We start from the raw sequence: 18,830 nt of genomic DNA, 5'->3' as shown, positions 1-18,830 counted from the left end.
CAATATGTACTAGTGGTGTTTACCACAAATATGATGGTTTACAAGGAGTGTGTTAAAGGAGCAGAGGGAGGTAGGGAACTGGAAAGGGAGGAGAGGCAACTCCAGAGCATGATGCTCAGGCATCATTGGTGAGGCAAGAAGAGTGGGAATGCAGAACAGCCTGGAGAAACAGTGAGTTTGGGCGGAGGTAACAGAGCTTGGACAGGTGAGGCCACAATTTTTCTCTGTATCAGTTTATAGCTCTGTACTAGCTCTTGTTTATTTTCTTTCATTGCACAGTAGCATTGTGGTGAGCACAATTGCTTCACAGCTCCAGGGTCCCAGGTTCGATTCCCGGCTTGGGTCACTGTCTGTGCGGAGTCTGCACGTTCTCCCCGTGTCTGCGTGGGTTTCCTCCGGGTGCTCCGGTTTCCTCCCAGATTTGCAGGTTAGGTGGATTGGCCATGCTAAATTTTCCTTAGTGTCCAAAATTGCCCTTAGTGTTGGGTGGGGTTACTGGGTTATGGGCATAGAGTGGATGTGTGAGTTTGGGTAGGGTGCTCTTTCCAAGAGCCGGTGCAGACTCGATGGGCCGAATGGACTCCTTCTGCACTGTAAATTCTATGATTAACCTTACTGGCTTCGTACTATCATTCCTTTCGTCATTCAATCAACATCTACCTTCCACCCTATCGGACAACTTTCCAGTTTTCCTATCCAATCCCTCGCCCGCTTTTATCTCTCCGCATTTCACTTGGTCGAAACTGTTAAATCTCTAATTTCTTTCTGTTCTGATGAAAGCTCGTCAACGTGAAACGCTAACTCCGTCCTTGGATGATGGCTGACCAGATTTTCTGTTCTCCACCCACAGTACTTTGCTCCCGAGGAAGTGTTATATATCAGACGTTTTTTCATTTTAAATCACGAATGGTTCTGCACAATCATATATTCGAACCCCAAAGTCAAGAACAAGTTGTGCTTGATTTGCAATTTTGTTTGGGTAGGTTTCTTTCATCATTAAAAGGAAACGTTTGTGAAATCCACCTGTGAAACCTGCCCCCCGGGGTAGTGTTTTCCTACATTTGTGTTATATATCCTAACGTATCCGCCTGTATATTTACAAGTGTCAAGCCAGGTGAAGCGAAAGAACAAAAACTCTGGTCTCCTTTTTAACCCCTTTTTGCAAGATCATCCCGAATTGACAATACGTGTGTTGCCCTTTCAAAGCGTATTTGGGATAAATAAACACAAACATTGGTGGAACGTCAAGAGCCAGAGGGAGAGAGACACAAGAACATTCAAAGCACACCCGGATTTTGATGCACTTTGCATTTCGATCCGGCGGAGACACAGGAAAAAAAATAGCAGCGCCACTGCGCTGGAATTAACCGTCTGCCACAGCTCGCTCGTGTATTCCCCCAGCATTTTCCAGTGTTTACCCTTTGGCCGGGCTTGATGCAAACAAATGAAAGTAGAATTTACTGTGGTGCTTTGCTGCAGCAGCCAATAAAACCTGCTGACATTACACTGTATGGGGAGGCAGCAAGCCAGCAAAGCCGGCCGGTCAGCCAAGGGCACATGCTCCAGGGACAGGCGAGCCCGCCCGCGGGGGCTTCTGGGGGTTGTAGTCCAGCGGCTCGGGGGCCGCCGGCGGAAGTGAAGGAGTCGCCGGGCTCCGGAGAACTACAGCTCCCGGCAGGCCGCTCAGCCACCGAGCCGGCAGCCAGGAGGAGGTGGCGAAGCCCGGGCTCCGAATGCGGAGACAGCGTCTGTCACTCAGAGAAACTTTGTATCTTGTTGACATTTATTCCTGCCGCCGCCGCTCCCCTTTCTTTGTAATTCTCCCCCCAAAGTAAAACCCTAATTTTATTCGCAGCCCCTCTATTGCCCCCATCCTCCTCACTCTCCCTCACCATCTCCGGCCCCATGCAGTCTGAGTCGGGAATCGTTCCGGATTTTGAAGTCGGAGAGGAATTTCATGAAGAAGCGAAAACGTTTTACGAGCTGAAGAGTCAACCGCTGATGCGCAGGTTAGTGGGTGGGTGTGGGGAGGGAGATGCCGGGGATCAGGAGGAGGCTGTCCGCTGCAGGCTGCTGACACTTGTCACTGTCGCCCCTCAGCCCAACAGGACGGGGTGTCCTGCCTGTCCAGCGCTGGGGGTGGGCGACCAATCCCCCCCCCCCCCCCCGGAATGTCGACAACATCCCACTCTGCGCCGGCGATAGTTGCCTCTCCACTAAAACAAAACTTGTGTGAAATATCGTGTCAGCTCCCAAAATAAATATTCAAATGCCGTCTTCGCATTGCGCGTGTGTGTGTGAGTCCCGATTCGAGTTGTAAAACGTTAAGCTAAGGAGGCAGCCCGGGTGCTTTCTGAAGCAGGAACTCGCTTCATCCTTTACGCCTGCAATAATTTACCAAGGCTCCCTTCAATCCCTTTTTAGAAAAGGGAGAGAAAATCCCCCCTTTGCTTTTATCGTGCAGCCAAAAAGCAGTCAAATTTGACAGCTCGAGTAATTGGTCGATATTTCCCAGATTTTAACCTGTGGATCCCGGACACGTTGCATATTCGGAAGGATAGGTGCTTATTTTGTAAACTTAAAACAGGTATTTGCTACAGGTTTGGGTGCTACTTTGGATGAACTGATTTTAAAGAACGCCTCTTGTAAACACATTGCACAATTTATTTTTAGTATTCATTTTATACGCTACCGAAATATTCATCTGGGTGCACCAACAATTGAACCATATGGTAAGCACAGATGCTGTGACGAACCCTCTCGGGGTTAATGTATGTATAGCCAGGGTGTTTCCAGGAGTTACTTTTATTTGTTCAGATGTCATAACATTAAAAAAGTGCGTTTTGGAGGATCGAAGCACTAATTGCACGATTGGCAAGTTCTATTTGGTGTCATTGGTCGCATCTATTTTATTTCATCCCCTATCATAGCCATGCAAAAGTATGACATGAGAGAGCGTTTAACACTACATCTTGCCCTAAACAGAGCTAAGTGACTCACAGTCAACATCTCTGCACCCCTGCCACATTCAACCATGAATGGAAGTGAACAATGAAACAACAGGTGGAGGAGGCTCCACAAATACCTCCATCCTCAATGATGGGGGAGCCCAGCACAGCAGTGCAAAAGACACAAGTTGAAGCGTTGGCAACCACCTTCAGGGATGAGCACTGTTGGCCTCCTCCTGAGGGTCCTTGTATCACAGGTGCCAGTCTTCAGTCAATTCCATTCACTCCATGTAATAATAATCACTTATTGTCCCAAGTAGGCTTCAATGAAGTTACTGTGAAAAGCCCCCAGTCGCCACATTCTGGCGCCTGTTCAGGGAGGCTGGAACGGGAATTGAACCCGCACTGCTGGTCTTGTTCTGCTGTACCCTCAAGAAATGGCCAAAGGTACTGGATATTGCAGAAACTATGGGCCTGATAACAGTCCTACACTAATACTGGAGACTTATGCTCTACATCCAGCTGTGCCCTTAGCCAGCATTTACCCGACAATGTGAAAAATCACCCAGTTATGTTCACAAAGAGCAGAACAAATCCAATCTGGCCAATTACCGTCCCATTCAGTCTTTTGTTTTATTCGTTCATGGAACATAGGCATCGCAGGCTGGGCTAGCATTTATTGTCCATCCCTACTTGTCCTTGAGGGGTCAGTTAAGAGTCAACCATATTGCTGTGGATCTGGAGTCACATGTAGGCCAGACCAGATAAGGATGGCAGATTTCCTTCCCTGAAGAACATTAGTGAACCAGATGTAAAAGTACACCTACAAATGTTGTTCCAAATGACAATAGTTCCATGGTCATCATTGGACTTTTAATTCCAGTGGTGGGATTTGAACCTGGGTCCCCAAAGCGTTACTATGGGTCTCTGTTCTCTAGTTTAGTGACAATATCACTATGCCACAGCCTCCTCTCAATCATCAGCAAAATGAAGGACGATGTTGTTGATATGATATTAAGTGACAGTACAGAAATAACCTGCTCATACCTAGTTTGGATCGGCAGGAACACTGGGCTCCTGACCTCATAGAACCTTGCTCGAAACATGGATGCAAGAGCTGAACCCAAGGGGAAGTTAGAGTGACCGCCCTTAACATCAAGGCAGCATTTGATTGAGTGTGGCATTAAGGAACCCTCAGTATTTGGGAATGGGCAAAACTCTCCACTTGTTGGGAGTCCTAGCGAGCACAAAGGAAGATGGTTGTGGTTGTTGGAGGAAATCCTCTCAGTCCCTTAACATCACTATAGGGATACCTCAAGATAGTGTCCAAAGGCCAAACATATTGAGCTATTTCATCATTAAGGTACGCTGATGATTTCATGGTGTTCAGTAACATTTGCAACTTCGATACTGAAGCAGTCAGTGTCCATTAGCAGCAAGACCTAGACCACGTTCAGGCTTGGGCTGACAAGTGTCCAGGAACATTTACGCCACACAATTGCTAGGCAATGGCTACCTCCAAAAAGATAGAGTCTTAACTATTTCCCCTTGACATTAAATGGCATTACCGTTGCTGAATCCGTCACTATCAATATCCTGGGATGAGCTGCTGAATCCGTCACTATCAACATCCTGGGATGAGCATTGCACAGAGACTGGAAATGACCAGCAATATAATAGTGTGGCTATTAGAGCAGGTCAGAGATTGGGAATTCTGAGGTGAATAACTCTGCTCCTTGACTCCTTATAGCCTGTTCGCCATCTACAAGGCACACGTCAGAAGTATGATAGAATACTCTCCACTAGCCTGGATGAGTGCAGATCCAACAAACTCAAGAAGCTTGACACCATCCAGGACTGCTTATTGGCACCTCACTCACCAACTTAAACATTCACTCCCTCCATTACCGACGTACAGTGGCAACAGTGTGTACCTTTTCCTTCAACAGCACCTTCCAAACCTACTGTCTAGAAGGACAAGGGCAGAAGATGCATGGAAAGACCACCATCCACAAGTTTCCTTCCAAGCCACATGCCATACTGTCTTGGAACTATATCACCATTTCTTCACAATTGCTGGGTTAAAGTCCTGGAACTCCCTTCCAGCCCTGGGAGTGTGCCTACACTAGCTGGACTGCAGGGTTTCAAGAAGGTGGCCACCACCACCTTTTCAAGAGATGGGCAACAAATGTTGGCCTTGCCAGTGACACCCACATCCCATTAAAGAATTTTTTAAAAAGCACGGTGGCACAGTGGGTTAGCCTTGCAGCCTCGTGGCGCCGAGGTCCCAGGTTCGATCCAGGCTCTGGGTCACGGTCTGTGTGGAGTTTGCACATTCTCCTCGTGTTTGCGTGGGTTTCGCCCCCACAACCCAAAGATGTGCAGGCTAGGTGGATTGACCACAATAAATTGCCCCTTAATTGGAAAAAATGAATTGGGTACTCTAAATTTATCCCAAAAAAAAGAATTTAAAAAAGGGAAGGCTTTGGATCAAGTAAATATTTGTTCTCCCAACCATTGCTGTAGAGAATAGAAAGACACGTTCCTTTCACCACTTCATTAGTTACATGTAAATTAATTTGATTCTGTTTATTTATGAAAACAATTTTTTTGCAAGAAACATTTTGCCCTTTCCTTTCAAAATTATTGTGCTTTATTCTGAAGCAGGTTGTAGCCAAATCTTGTGGAGACCAGAACCAATCCCATGGTCTACCCTCAATCTTAATTACTGCAGTATAATACTGTTGTCCAGTGTAGATTAGGTCACATTGGGTTTTAAAGCACCATGCAGTTTTATTTGTGAAATTATGCCTTCAGAACTGTACATCTGACATTTTCAGTTTTTTCTATGACAGATGTGATTAATTAACACAACTGATTGTTTTCGTCGACCTGTCCCCAGAGACAGGTGTACTTTTCCAGATTATTTCTACACCTGCTTCTGGTAGCTTGGTCTTTAGATGGCAACACTTTGTTGTTCTTGAAGTAAAGTGTTTCTGCAGTGAGCTGTATTTTGAATTGTTAGAAAGTACCCCAGCTAATTATTATGTCAACTAAAAGGATTCAGTGTGATAGAGTTGTTTGTTTGGTGTAAGCAAGGCATAATAGTTTATGGAAATTTAACAAAATCTATTTTAGCTATGATTTTTTACTTCACTCGAACTTGTGGAGCATAGGAACTTGAGTCGGCCATTCAGCCCCAAAATACATTCAGCAAACACAACTTTACAAATGTACCTGGGAAAGAGTCCTGAGTAACAGATGTCTTTGTATGTAATTCGTTTAATCTACTTTTAAACATTAGTTTTGAGTTTATGTTTCTTCACTTTTGTCTGCTACTTGAGCTCAGTTTCCTCCCTGACATTTAATTTGCTGTTAAAATCACTTTCTTTCATTTCCCTACCATTACCTGATTTCATCCCGACCTCTGTACCCCTTTGGCCTCTATTGCCTGATGAGTTCGCCAAAGCATTCCATTCCACCCTTCCACTTCCATCATTCAGAATGCTGTTTCATCCACCACCCCTATCTATTTCTAGCAGACGGAAAACTTGCTTCAAGGATCTGCAATCTCTCTTGAAAATTCTTCAACCATTATAACTCTTCACCAGCCTATTTTTGTCCACTCCTCCACCACACTTGCTTACTCCTTCCTTGCCTTTGGAGATCCTATTAGCACCTCCAGGTTATCTCCCCCCGCCTTCAAAAAATTCCTTTTGACCTTTGCTTTCTCCTTCCTTGCCTTCGGTTTTGGAGATCCTATCAGCATCTCCAGGTTATCTTCCTTGCCTTCAAAAAATTCCTTTTGACCTTTTTCCATGTGCTTTTGTCCCTTGATTTGTAAAGCATGCTGCATAATCTATCTGTATGTGTTGGCCATTATAGAAGAATAAGTTGTTGCTGTTGAAGTAAAACTGCCTAAGTTCCTGAATGTTCAAAAAGAAGAGTGCTGCAGTTGTGTGAAATGGCCACTGTGCGGCTTTTATTTTCAACTGGACAAATTCATTAGGGTCTGAGCAGATAAAAAGTTATCCAATTTAGGTTGGTAGAAATTTGGATTTTGGGTGAAGTCCACATAGTTCCTATCTTTTCGAATATAATATTTACATGCTGTACAATATATATTGCTTTGCCTCTGTTAAGGCAGCATACTCGGTAAGAGCGTTTTATGTCTTCCAGACTTTTCTATATTAAGACTGTCATAATTTGATGAAAACCATTGTGGATTAAGCTCTAAATATAGGAATCTATGGTGTTTAAACAGTTTGTATTATTAAAATATAATTAGTGGAGGTTAACAGTAAAGCTTCTGTTTTACTGTTGTTCATGGATAATTGTTTATATATTGCTAGATCTTGAGCAATTTTATGATGTACAGATATCCAGGAGTTATAATGTGTGCATTTATTGCACTTACTGAATTAAAGATTGGGGATTAACATGAATTATGCAACATTTTCTGCTAAACTAAGATTGAAGGCTATCTGGAGTTATCTTAATCGTTAGGCAGCCAAGTAGCACAAAATTGGTTTACAAAATGCCTGACATTTAATTTGACCAGATAGCAAAATGCTGAGAAATATCAGAAGTGCTATGGCAATTTACAAGGCACATGTTATTTATTGTGCTGAACTGAAATAAAATGCAAATAATTGTCTGAAAAAGTATCAGTACAAGCATTCAGTTAAGGCTTCCCAATATGTAACCAGAACTGTAGAGGGAAATAAATAGGTAGATTGTATGACCTGATCAGGGTTGATTTACAATTTTAGAATACCATTGTTTTACAGACAGATATTTATCTCTGGATATAAAATGCACTGCATCTTGACAATGGCCGCAAATTACAATAATACACCTTTTTGAGGACTGCTGTAGAAAAAAACGAGTGCGAATTTTGTATGCTCCCCGAAATTTATGCTGTATTGATTTATAGTAAAATAACATATTTGAATTTATACAAGTTTTTTTGTTGGATTGATTATATCTTCCAAAATTAAGACTTATGCTGAGAACTCATTGGAATTATTATTTGTTTGCATTTGGGTTTTGTATGGTATTTCAGACACACAGATGCATAAGGAAGCAATTGAAAACATAAATCAGCCTTCTTAAATTTATAGTTTACTTCAGGTGCTGCGAAGGATAGAACAGTAAATCATAGCATCATTATAGAGCACTGGAGGCCATGCAGCCCATTGTGCCTGTTCTGGCTTTTTGTAAGAGCTACCCAATTAGTCCCACCCCTACCTTTTCCCCATAGACCTGCACATATTTTAATTTTCAAGTATTTATCCCTTTCTCTGTTGAAAATGACTATTGGATCTGCTTTCATCACCCAATGCATTCCAGATCACAACAATCTGTGAATGATGGATGAGTTTATTTTACAGCATTTACTGTTCTGGTTTGAACTTCGCTACATAAGATGTTATCAACATACACATACAGCAATGCGTGTTTCAACTGTGCCTCAATATAGTTTTATTGAGCATTTTGGACCAGGAACATGTCGGATTATTTCTAAACATTTGAGAAGATCGTTTCAGGGGTATGGATCAACGGATGCAGCTTTTAACAAAAGTATTTAAATCCTGCTATTTTTCATTCTCCCTGATGTTGTCCAATTGTAAAATACTGCAGGTTTCTTTATGTGTGGCAGCCATCTGAAAGCTCAAATCATCAAACAAAAACCTATATTTGTTTACAATCCGTAGAACAATAGCTACCAGCGCAGACTCTTGAAATGTACCTAGTGAATGGTCAAAGTTATTTTCACGAATCAAAGCAAGTTTTATCACCAAGTGGTGCCAAATTAGTTGTTGACGTTTAGTGCTACATTGAAAACTAAAAGTACTAAATGTAGTTTTGAAATTTTGATCAAAAGAAAAAGCAGAACACAAGGGAAATAATGGTTTTCTTTGCTCAGCATTTAGGCTTTTCTCTGTGTATTGTAATTTTACTTTAGTATCTGTATTCAGAAACTGGAATTGTGGGTAGTCTGCTGACATTGTACTTTGTTTCAGAGCAATTACCTAGGCCTAGACATTGCGCTGGGAATATAGTGCATATTTTCACATTGCATGTGTAATGTATTCATAAAGTTAGCATCAGTTTTGAAAATATGTTACTGTCTGGACTGTAGGGTAAATTATGTAGGTTTTCCCTTATGATCGTGATGCACATTGAAATTATTAATCTTTTCCATAAAGAGTATAGAAACTTTAGGAGAAAGCAATTTGAAATAAAGTGATTATAATGTTTGTTTTGTATAGATCCACGGAGAGTCTACAATGTGTTGCTGCTGAAACCAGGAAAATTACAGCAAACATTTTAAGGGACTTTTTTCAATCATTGGATGTGAGCACTGCTGATGAGACAAACATTTATTGCCTGTCCCTAATTGTCCTTGAGGAGGTGGTGTTGAGCTGCCTTCTTGAGCCACTGAAGTTCATGTGGTGTTGGTTCACCCACATAGCAATAACCTGCTCACTGGTGCTCAGTTTGGGTTCCAAACCAAGCTTCCTGTTACTCCCTAGCAACATTTATAGGTGTACTTACATCAGATGAACTGCAGCAGTTAAAGGAGCGCCACCTTCTCAAAGGTAATTAGGGATGGCAACAAATGCTGGCCTTGCCAGCATTGCCCATATCTCAGGAAAGAATGAAAAGAGAATTCCAGGTTTTTGACTTGGTAACAATGAAGGAATGGCGATATTGTTCCAAGACAGGGTGGTGTGCAGCTTGAAATAGAACTTGCTGCTCATGGTGTTCGCAGTTATCTGCTGCCCATGTGGGATGGAGTGCTGAACTATCAAACTGCTTTCTCTTGGATGGTGCCAAGCTCCTTATCATAGAATCCCTACAGTGCACACCAGTAACTTGAGGGTAATTAGAGTTGCACTCATCCGAGCAAATGGAGAATATCCTATGTACCTTGTAGATGGTGGACCAACTTTGGGGAGTCGAGAGGGGAGTTACTCTCTGCAGAATTCCCAGCCTATGACCTGCTCTTGTCAAGAGCATTTATGTGGCTGGTTCATTTACTTTTCTAATTGCCAGTGGCAAAACCCAAAATTTTGAAGGTGGATTCAGCAATTGTAATTCCTTTGAATATCAAGGGGAGATGGTGGTAACTGCCTGGTATTTGTTTGTTGAGTTTTATTTGCCACTGATCAACCAACATTGAATGTTGTTCAGGTTATGCTGTATGAGGGCACGGACAGCTTCACTACCTGAGGAGTTGCAAATGGTACTGAACACTATGCAATCATCAGTGAATTTTCCCACTTCTGACCTTATGATGGAGGGAAGGTCATTGATGAAGCAACTGAAGATGGTTGGGCCTCAGACCTGAGGTACACATGCAGTGATGTCCTGGGACTGAGATAATTGACTTCAAACAACTATCACCATCTTCTTTTGACTGTTGACGACACCTTCCATCATTTTGCTTATGATGGAAAGCAGACTGATGGTGGTAAATGGCTGAATAAGATTTAGCCTGCTTTGTGTGGACAGTACAAAACCTGAGCAATTTTCCACATTGCCAGTTAGATGCCAATATGATAACGGTACCGGAATAGCTCTTCCGACCATCCTCTGTCGACCATTTGCTCCGCCAGAACTGAACTCCACACTCGGTCTTACCCACCTTTTATCCTGGACTCCTGTATTTAGCTCTGGTTTCCCAACATGTGAAGTTAAACATTTTCATCCTTGTGTATAAATCCTTTAATGCTCTCACCTTACCCTATCTCTGGACTTTTCTCTAGCCCCATAATCCTCACTTCAAACTCTGTTTTTCTTACTCTGGCGTCTTGTGAATCCCATGCTCCCTTTATTACACGTTTGGTGCACTTTCCGTGTCTGGGCTCCATACAATATCTCTCTAAACTTCTCTGCCTCTGTACCACCCTCTCCTCGATTTAAGGCACATCTTGAAATGCCCCTTTGATCAAGCATTTGGTCACCACTTATAATGTTTCATGCTGCAAGGTTAGGAGATCAGTGCAAGATTGGTGTAATGGTAACTTTGCACATTAGCTACCGAGTGGCCTTTTTGATTCAACGTGGGAAATCGTATTGAAGTTTGGTCAATGAAACTTCCAGGAACTTTGAAGCTACCTAAACACATACTGAGTTGAAAGCTTGAATCCACAGAGAAAATAGACTTTCATCCCATCAATCTGATAAGATTGTAATTTGGCCTTAGTCTAACAATCTTTTTTTTGGATCAAGGTTAATTTTTAGTACACTTTTATGATATTTATCTCATTTTAAGACAGCATTAAACAGTTTATTTTAAATAAATTCCTGTTGAAACAGCCAAGAAAGAAATGTCCTATAAACCTATTAAGAATTTGTCTGCAGAATTGCCAACAGTCGTTTCTGGGCATAAAAGGTGCCAACCTTCGGTATCACTTAGTTCCTGACTTTACATTTCTTTCTATGTGGTGATGCACAAAATTAAAACATTTTCGAAATTCTACATTATCTTGATGGCACATAACTAAGGCTGATGCCCCAGCTGAAGGAATTATGGGATCCCTACAGTGCAGAAGGAGGCCATTTGACTCATCGGGCCTGCACCGAACTTATGAAAGAGCACCATACCTAGGCCTAAGCCCCCATCCTATCCCCACCAACCTTTTGGACATGAAGGGGCAATTTAGCAGGGCCAATCCACATAACCTACACACCTTTGGACTGTGGGAGGAAACGGGAGCACCCGGAGGAAACCCACACAGACACGTGCAAACTCCAGACAGTCACCCAAGGCAAGAATTGAACCCGGGTCCCAGGCGCTGTGCTCGCCACCATGCCGCCCTATATTATATTGAGAAGCATGGTCACACAGTGGTTAGCACTGTGGCTTCACAGCGGCAGGGTCCCAGGTTCGATTCCTGGCTGGGTCACTGTCTGTGGAGTCTGCACGTTCTCCCCTGTGTCGGTTTCTTCCGGGTGCTCCGGTTTCCTCCCATTAGTCCTGAAAGACGTGCTGTTAGGTAATTTGGACATTCTGAATTCTCCCTCTATGAACCCGAACAGGCACCTAGGTGTGGCGAATGTGGTGATAGGGGCTTTTCACAGTAACTTCATTGCAATGTAAGCCTACTGTGACAAATTGTATTATATACTGCCTTTTAGATGGGCACTAAATTAAGGCTCCATCTGCATGTTCCGCAGCATTTAAAGAATCCCAGATGGTTCAGTCGGGGTGAGCAGGGGGATTCTCAGTGTCCTGGCCAGCATTTCTTCTTCAACCACCAACTAGATCCAACTGACCATTCATCTTGCTGCTGAGTGTGGAATCTTGTGGGCAAAAATGGCAGCTGTGTTAGCCCACAGAACAACAATGACTATACTTTCAAAGTAATTCATTGTGTGATTGTCATATTTGGGATATTGCTGAGACATTATTTAGTACAATCTAAGAGCAAGCTTGGTTTCCCTTTTCTCAAATCTGAGGAATACATAGTTGTGCGTGCTTGAGGTGATGTTGAAATTTGTAGTTAGTTGGTTTTTATTTGTGTTTCCTATTGGCTTAATTTCCTTGATGTTAGAGGCAGCCATATTTCTGGCCATCAGTGAACTAATTGGCTCAGCCTTCCCCGCCTGTACAAGAAAACTGTATTGAATTTTGCAAGTGCAATTCTGTGCAGTTGCAAACTTTGGGGAAAATAGGTCTGGCAGAGTTAATGGTACAGTTGATTCTCAGATATTCTTCACTGCTGAGGAATTCACTGTATATTAAAAATTGATTGGTTTCTATGTTGTCTAGAACTCTGGGGCTCTATATATTTTGACTATTCAGTTTTATACTTGTTTGGGTGCCCTGGTTTAAAATTACACTAATTAAAGACTGTGTTTGATATTCCACATACACATTCTATGTATACATGTGCAAACATTGAAAATGAATCACGAAGGACAAAAACTTTGTTCTCTACCCTTCGGATATTTTCCTTGACAATAGATCATGCATTGACTCAACTGTGCTAGTGCTGGTTGTACACTTGCTACATTTTTAAGACCTACAATAAATTAAACTTGCTACACAGTAAGTCCTGCAGTAAGTTACCTTTTTCCATTATCAATGTGACATTGAGAGGGAGCTCAGTAGAGCATAGTAATGAAATGATTGCTGTATTAAACAAGAGGTGAATATCAAACTCCATTTGGACTAAAAGTATAGCTCAAGGTTTGTGAGGAGTGTTTTTACTGTTTACTGTCAGGCCACCCAGATTTGCTTCTATTTAAAATCCAGAAATAAAATTTTACAATTTTTTTCAAAGGTTCTTTATTATTTGCACAGATGTTTGTCATTATTTATTTTAGCTTAAAGGACTTTTAAATATTTATTTGATTTAAATATATGTATAAAGATTGATCAGAGTTGAGACGGCACCGTGGCGCAGTGGTTAGCCCTGCTGCCTCACGGAGCGGAGGATCAGGATTCGATCCCGGCCCCGGGTTATTGTCCGTGTGGAGTTTGCACATTCTCTCCGTGTCTGCGTGAGTCTCACCCCCCACAACCCAAAAGATGTGCAGAGTAGGTGGATTGGCCACACTAAATTGCCCGATAATTGAAAAAAAAGAATTGGGTACTCTTAATATATTTAAAAAAAAAGATTGATTAGTTTCTTTTGTAAATGTTTACCAATTCTAAGGCAAATATAAAGCACTATAGGACTTTTAAAAAGATCTGGGGAGGAGCATTCCAATTCGTTCTTGTGCATAGTGTTTCTCCAAAAGCATTTACCTGCTGGACCCAGCTGCTTTTGACTCCATTTCATGCTTGGGGTTTTTTGAACCCTGAGAATCTTGACCTGCAGCTGTTAAATTTAAATCCAGCTCCTCCGACACACACTCCCCACAGTCCAAGGCTGTGAGAACGGTGGCAGGTATCTATGCTGTGGTTAGATGTAGCATTCCCTGACTTTTAATTTTTGACCTCCCTTTCATTGCCAATATTTAGTATCAAGTCCAATCTATTTCTTTTCTAGAATAGGATGGCAGTGTATTTTGAATTTCATGCTTTGATATAGTTCTGTAGATAAATGTGACAATGCAGTTCTGTTTAACTGGAAATTAAATTTGTTATAGTATTTACTGCTAATGTCTGAGTTTTGTGGATCTTGAGACTTCAAAGTCTGGCTAGCTGAAATACCTCAGTTTTGTTAGATCCCGAACCAGACCCCAACGCTTATTGGGATGCTGGACAAGAACACCAAACACTTCTTTAAAAAATTGTAAACCTGTGAGGAAAGGATACTTCACTCCAGGAGTGATTCCACTTACCAATAGGTATCTTTTCTATTAAAACAAAGTTATCCTTTACACTGGATTAAACACATTAACACCGCAGAAAGCAACTTGCAATTAGCAGTTAAACAATTTAAAGCAATAAAAGGAAGCTCTATAACTGATACCTTCTCTTTCACCAATTAAGCAAAACTGATCACGGGTTTAAAAAATACAGTTACCAAACACAGGGATACTTGCTGTACGCTTGAATAGAGATTTCTTGGAAATATTGCTTGAAGAGAGAGCGATCCCATCATGGAACAGCCTGCAGATTCTTGTCTGTGGACTGCTGCTTAACTTGACAGCCTTTTACAAAAGCTGATGCTCAGCTCAAAGCTCCCAGCAAAACTAAATAGCCTGCTATGGACATGGCTCCTCCTATTAATTACATCTTCTCTTTCCCACTAACCGGGTTGTGACCATCTTAGTAAGGCTAGCCACAACCGCTCAATTATCTAAACCTCGGGGAACCTTCTTTCTATAAACAAAATTTACTTAGCCCGATATAAGTAAATAATATATATAGTTGGAATGAATGATGATCTCACTTAAACGGCATCTTAATTGCACTTTCTGCAGCCACAGTGTCTGGAAACCTTAACCTAGATTATTTAATAATATTACTGAAACAGATATAAAATGTTAGACTGAAGCAACGTGGTTTCAAGACCTCTCCCCAGCATACTCCTGGCAAATGTCCAAGCGATCAAAAACAAGCTGGATGAACTTTACGCTAGACTTACCTCTCAGAGGGAAGTAAGAGACTGCTGTGTGCTCTGTTTTACAGAGTCATGGCTCACCCCCGCCTCACCGGACTGTGCCGTACAACCTGAAGGTTTCTCAATTCACTGGGCGGACCGCACCGTGTCATCAGGCAAAGCAAAGGGTGGAGGGGTTTGCTTCCTCATCAACTCCTCCTGGTGCTTGGATGTGGCGACCCTGGTGGCCTACTGCTCCCCGGACCTGGAATACCTGACCGTGAAGTGCCGCCCATACTATCTTCCACGTGAGTTCACTTCAGCCATTATCACAGCGGTCTACATCCCACCCCAGGCATAAGTGAAGAAGGCGCTGGACGAACTGTACACAGTTATAAACAGCTACGAAACAGAACACCCAGAGGCGTTGTTCATCGTGGCCGGGGACTTCACACGGCCAACCTCGATGTGTACTGCCAAAGTTCAACCAGCACATCTCCTGTCCCACCAGGGGCGACAACACTCTTGACAACTGCTACTCAAAAATCAAGGGCGCCTACTGTTCCATCCCCGACCTCACTTTGGGAAATCAGACCATAAGACGGTGCTCCTTCTCCCGGCATACAAGCAGAAACTCAAACAGGAGAATCCAGCTAAGAAGGTTGTGCAGTGCTGGTCCGAGGAAACAGAAGAGCTCCTCCGTGACTGCTTAGAGACAGTGGACTGGTCCATATTTAAGAACTCAGCGACCAACATAAATGAGTATGCCACCACCGTCACAGACTTCATCAGCAAATGTGTGGATGACTGCGTGCCAAAGAAAGCAGTACGTCCGTTCCCCAACCGGAAACCATGGCTCAATGGCGAGATTGACTCCCTACTGAAGGACAGGTCTGAGGCGTTCAAGTCAAACGACCCTTACCTACACAAGAAATCCAGGTACGACCTCCGCAAAGCCATCCGAGATGCCAAGAGAGAATATCAAACCAAGCTATAGTCACAGACAGACTCTCAGCGGTTGTGGCAAGGCGTAAACACCATAACAGGCTACAAAGCAAAGCCGAGCAGTATCTCCGGCAGCAGTGCACCCCTCCCCGATGAACTCCATGCATTCTATGCTCCGTTCGAGCAGGAAACCAACAATCTGCTGTCGAGTGCCCCAGTAGCCCACAACTCACCCATAACCACCATCACAGCTTCCGAAGTCAGATCGGCCTTCCTGAAGGTGAACCCTTGGAAGGGGACGGGCCCGGACAGGATCCCTGGTCGTGCACTCCGAGCCTGCGCAGACCACTGGCAGAGGTGTTCGTGGACATCTTGAACCTGTCCCTACTCCACTCTCAGGTCCCGACCTGCTTCAAGAAGACCATCATCATATTGGTGTCAAAGAAGAACTAGGCAACGTGCCTCAATGACTATCGTCCGGTGGCCCTGACTTCAGTCATAATGAAGTGCTTCGAGAGGTTGGTCATGAAGCGCATCACCTCCATACTCCCAGAATGCCTTGATCCACTGCAATTCACATACCGCCGCAACTTGTCCACAGCAGACGCCATTTCCCTGGCCTTACACTCATCCCTAGAGCATCTCGACAACAAGGACTCCTACAACAGACTCCTATTTATTGACTACAGCTCCGCCTTCAACACCATAATCCCAGCCAAGCTCATATCAAAGCTCCAAAACCTAGGACTTTGCTCCTCACTCTGCAACTGGATCCTCGACTTTCTGACCCACAGACCACAATCAGTAAGAATAAAGAACAACACCTCCTCCACAATAGTCCTCAATACTGGGGCCCCGCAAGGCTGCGTAATTAGCCCCCTACTCTACACCCTCTACACACACGACTGCGTGGCAAAATTTGGTTCCAACTCTATCTACAAGTTTGCTGACGATACGACCATAGTGGGCCGGATCTCGAATAACGACAAGTCAGAATACAGGAAGGAGATCGAGAACCTAGTGGAGTGGTGCAGTGACAACAATCTATCACTCAATGCCAGCAAAACTAAAGAGCTGGTCATTGATTCCAGGAAGCAAAGTACTGTACACACTATGTCTGCATCAACGGGGCCGAGGAGGAGATGGTTAGCAGTTTCAAATTCCTAGGGGTACACATCATCAAAAACTGTCCTGGTCCACCCACGTCGACGCTACCACCAAGAAAGCACAACCGCACCTATACTTCCTCAGGAAACTAAGGAAATTCGGCATGTCCACATTAACTCTTACCAACTTTTACAGATGCACCATAGAAAGCATCCTATCTGGCTGCATCACCGCCTGGTCTGGGAACTGTTCGGCCCAGAACTGCAAGAAACTTCGGAGAGTCGTGAACACGGCCCAGTCCATAAGACAAACCTGCCTCCCATCCATTGACTCCATCTACACCTCCCGCTACCTGGGGAAAGTGGGCAGCATAATCAAAGATCCCTCCCACTCTCCCAACTTCTTCCATTGGACAGGAGATACAGAAGTCTGAGAACACGCAGACTCAACAGCTTCTTCCCCGCTGTTAACAGACTCCTAAACAACCCTCTTATGGACTGACCTCATTAACACTGCACCCCTGTATGCTTCATCCGATTCCGGTGCTGCCATAGTTACATTGTGTACCTTGTGTTGCCCTATTATGTATTTTCTTTTATTTCCTTTTCTTTTCATGTACTTAATGATCTGTTGAGCTGCTCGCAGAAAAACACTTTTCACTGTACCTCGGTACACGTGACAATAAACAAATCCAATCAAATACAATATATATACCAATTTCTTACATTCATCCCAGTTAGATTTGATTATATATACAGTGCACAAATAGGACCTAACTGACCAGAAGCATGGATGAGGAGATAGCTGATGCTCTGCTCTTTATTTGGATCACATGCTTCTTTTGCATGCATTCCCAATTTAAAAAGTACATGAGGTGGCAGCATGCTGTATAACTAATGAGAAATTCTCAGGATTAAGTTGGGCCTGTACTTTTTAGAGCTACACTCATAAATGGTCCAGCTACTTCACATTTCTATTGTTCCACCATTGGTGGTTGTGCCTTCAGCTGATCGTACCATAAGTGCTGAAATTTCTGCCCTTTTCTTTGCCTTTCACCATCTTTATGCCTTTCAGGTGCCTTTGCCTTTGACCTACTTTTGGTCATCTATCTTGATAACCCAAGATTTTGCTCGTAAAGTCGCCACAGTCCCAGATGACCATAAGCTGCTTTCCCTTTTGAGGGGGAGAGCTGACTGGTGGTGATTTAATCTGAGGATCGCCATACCTCAGGCGAGGGACAAGGTTGAGAAGGTGGGCTTTCATGAATAACGGCAATTGAACCCACACCTTACTCTGCATCACGAATCAGCTATCCAGCCAACTGAGCTAAACTGGCCTGATATCACTCATGTGAAGATGCAGGTTGTTGAGGCTATTCTTATGAGAACCCTTCAGATGTGACTTCCAGTAGCTATTTGTTATTATGCTTCAATTGGATGTTTTGTTGCCAATCAGTGAATAAATAGGGTGAGAAGATGCAGCAGGCAGCAGGAGAAAACCATCTCCAGAACTTCCTTATCAGGAACATTTGATACTTTCAGCATATGTAGCAAACCAAGGAACATGGATAATGTTCTGTAGGTGACCTAACTGCAATGAACCATATTTCTAAATATTAGCATGGAATGTCTTCTATATTCCATGGTCATTCCTCCACATTGTGCCACCAAAATCAAACTGCAATTTTTGTTTATATTTTATTGTTTATTGAAACTAGAGTTTTGTATACTATCATGTGAAACATGTCATTGTCAGTCAGACATGTAACATAGCTTGATTTGCCATCTGATTTCAGTGAAATAACAACTTTGATTCATAATTT

The 18,830-nt window shown here is 43.0% G+C and overlaps 1 protein-coding gene across 2 annotated transcripts in view; it reads left to right on the top strand.

Annotated features, from left to right (window-relative positions):
- Positions 1-1,703: 1,703 nt before the first annotated feature.
- The window catches only part of mitfa (melanocyte inducing transcription factor a), a 458,194-nt gene continuing 441,067 nt past the window's right edge, over positions 1,704-18,830 (top strand). The window contains exon 1 of one of the 2 annotated variants that reach the window (XM_072472269.1): positions 1,704-2,009. In XM_072472269.1, the coding sequence (XP_072328370.1) occupies positions 1,906-2,009 (104 nt within the window). In that variant the 5' untranslated portion in view covers positions 1,704-1,905. The remainder of the gene's footprint in view (positions 2,010-18,830) is intronic. The other variant, XM_072472272.1, reaches the window with a different exon arrangement.

Source organism: Scyliorhinus torazame, chromosome 13 (genome assembly GCF_047496885.1).
Source record: "Scyliorhinus torazame isolate Kashiwa2021f chromosome 13, sScyTor2.1, whole genome shotgun sequence".
Lineage (NCBI taxonomy): Eukaryota > Metazoa > Chordata > Chondrichthyes > Carcharhiniformes > Scyliorhinidae > Scyliorhinus > Scyliorhinus torazame.
Note: the sequence above shows the minus strand (reverse complement) of the source record. Positions and strands in the feature narration are given on the sequence as shown.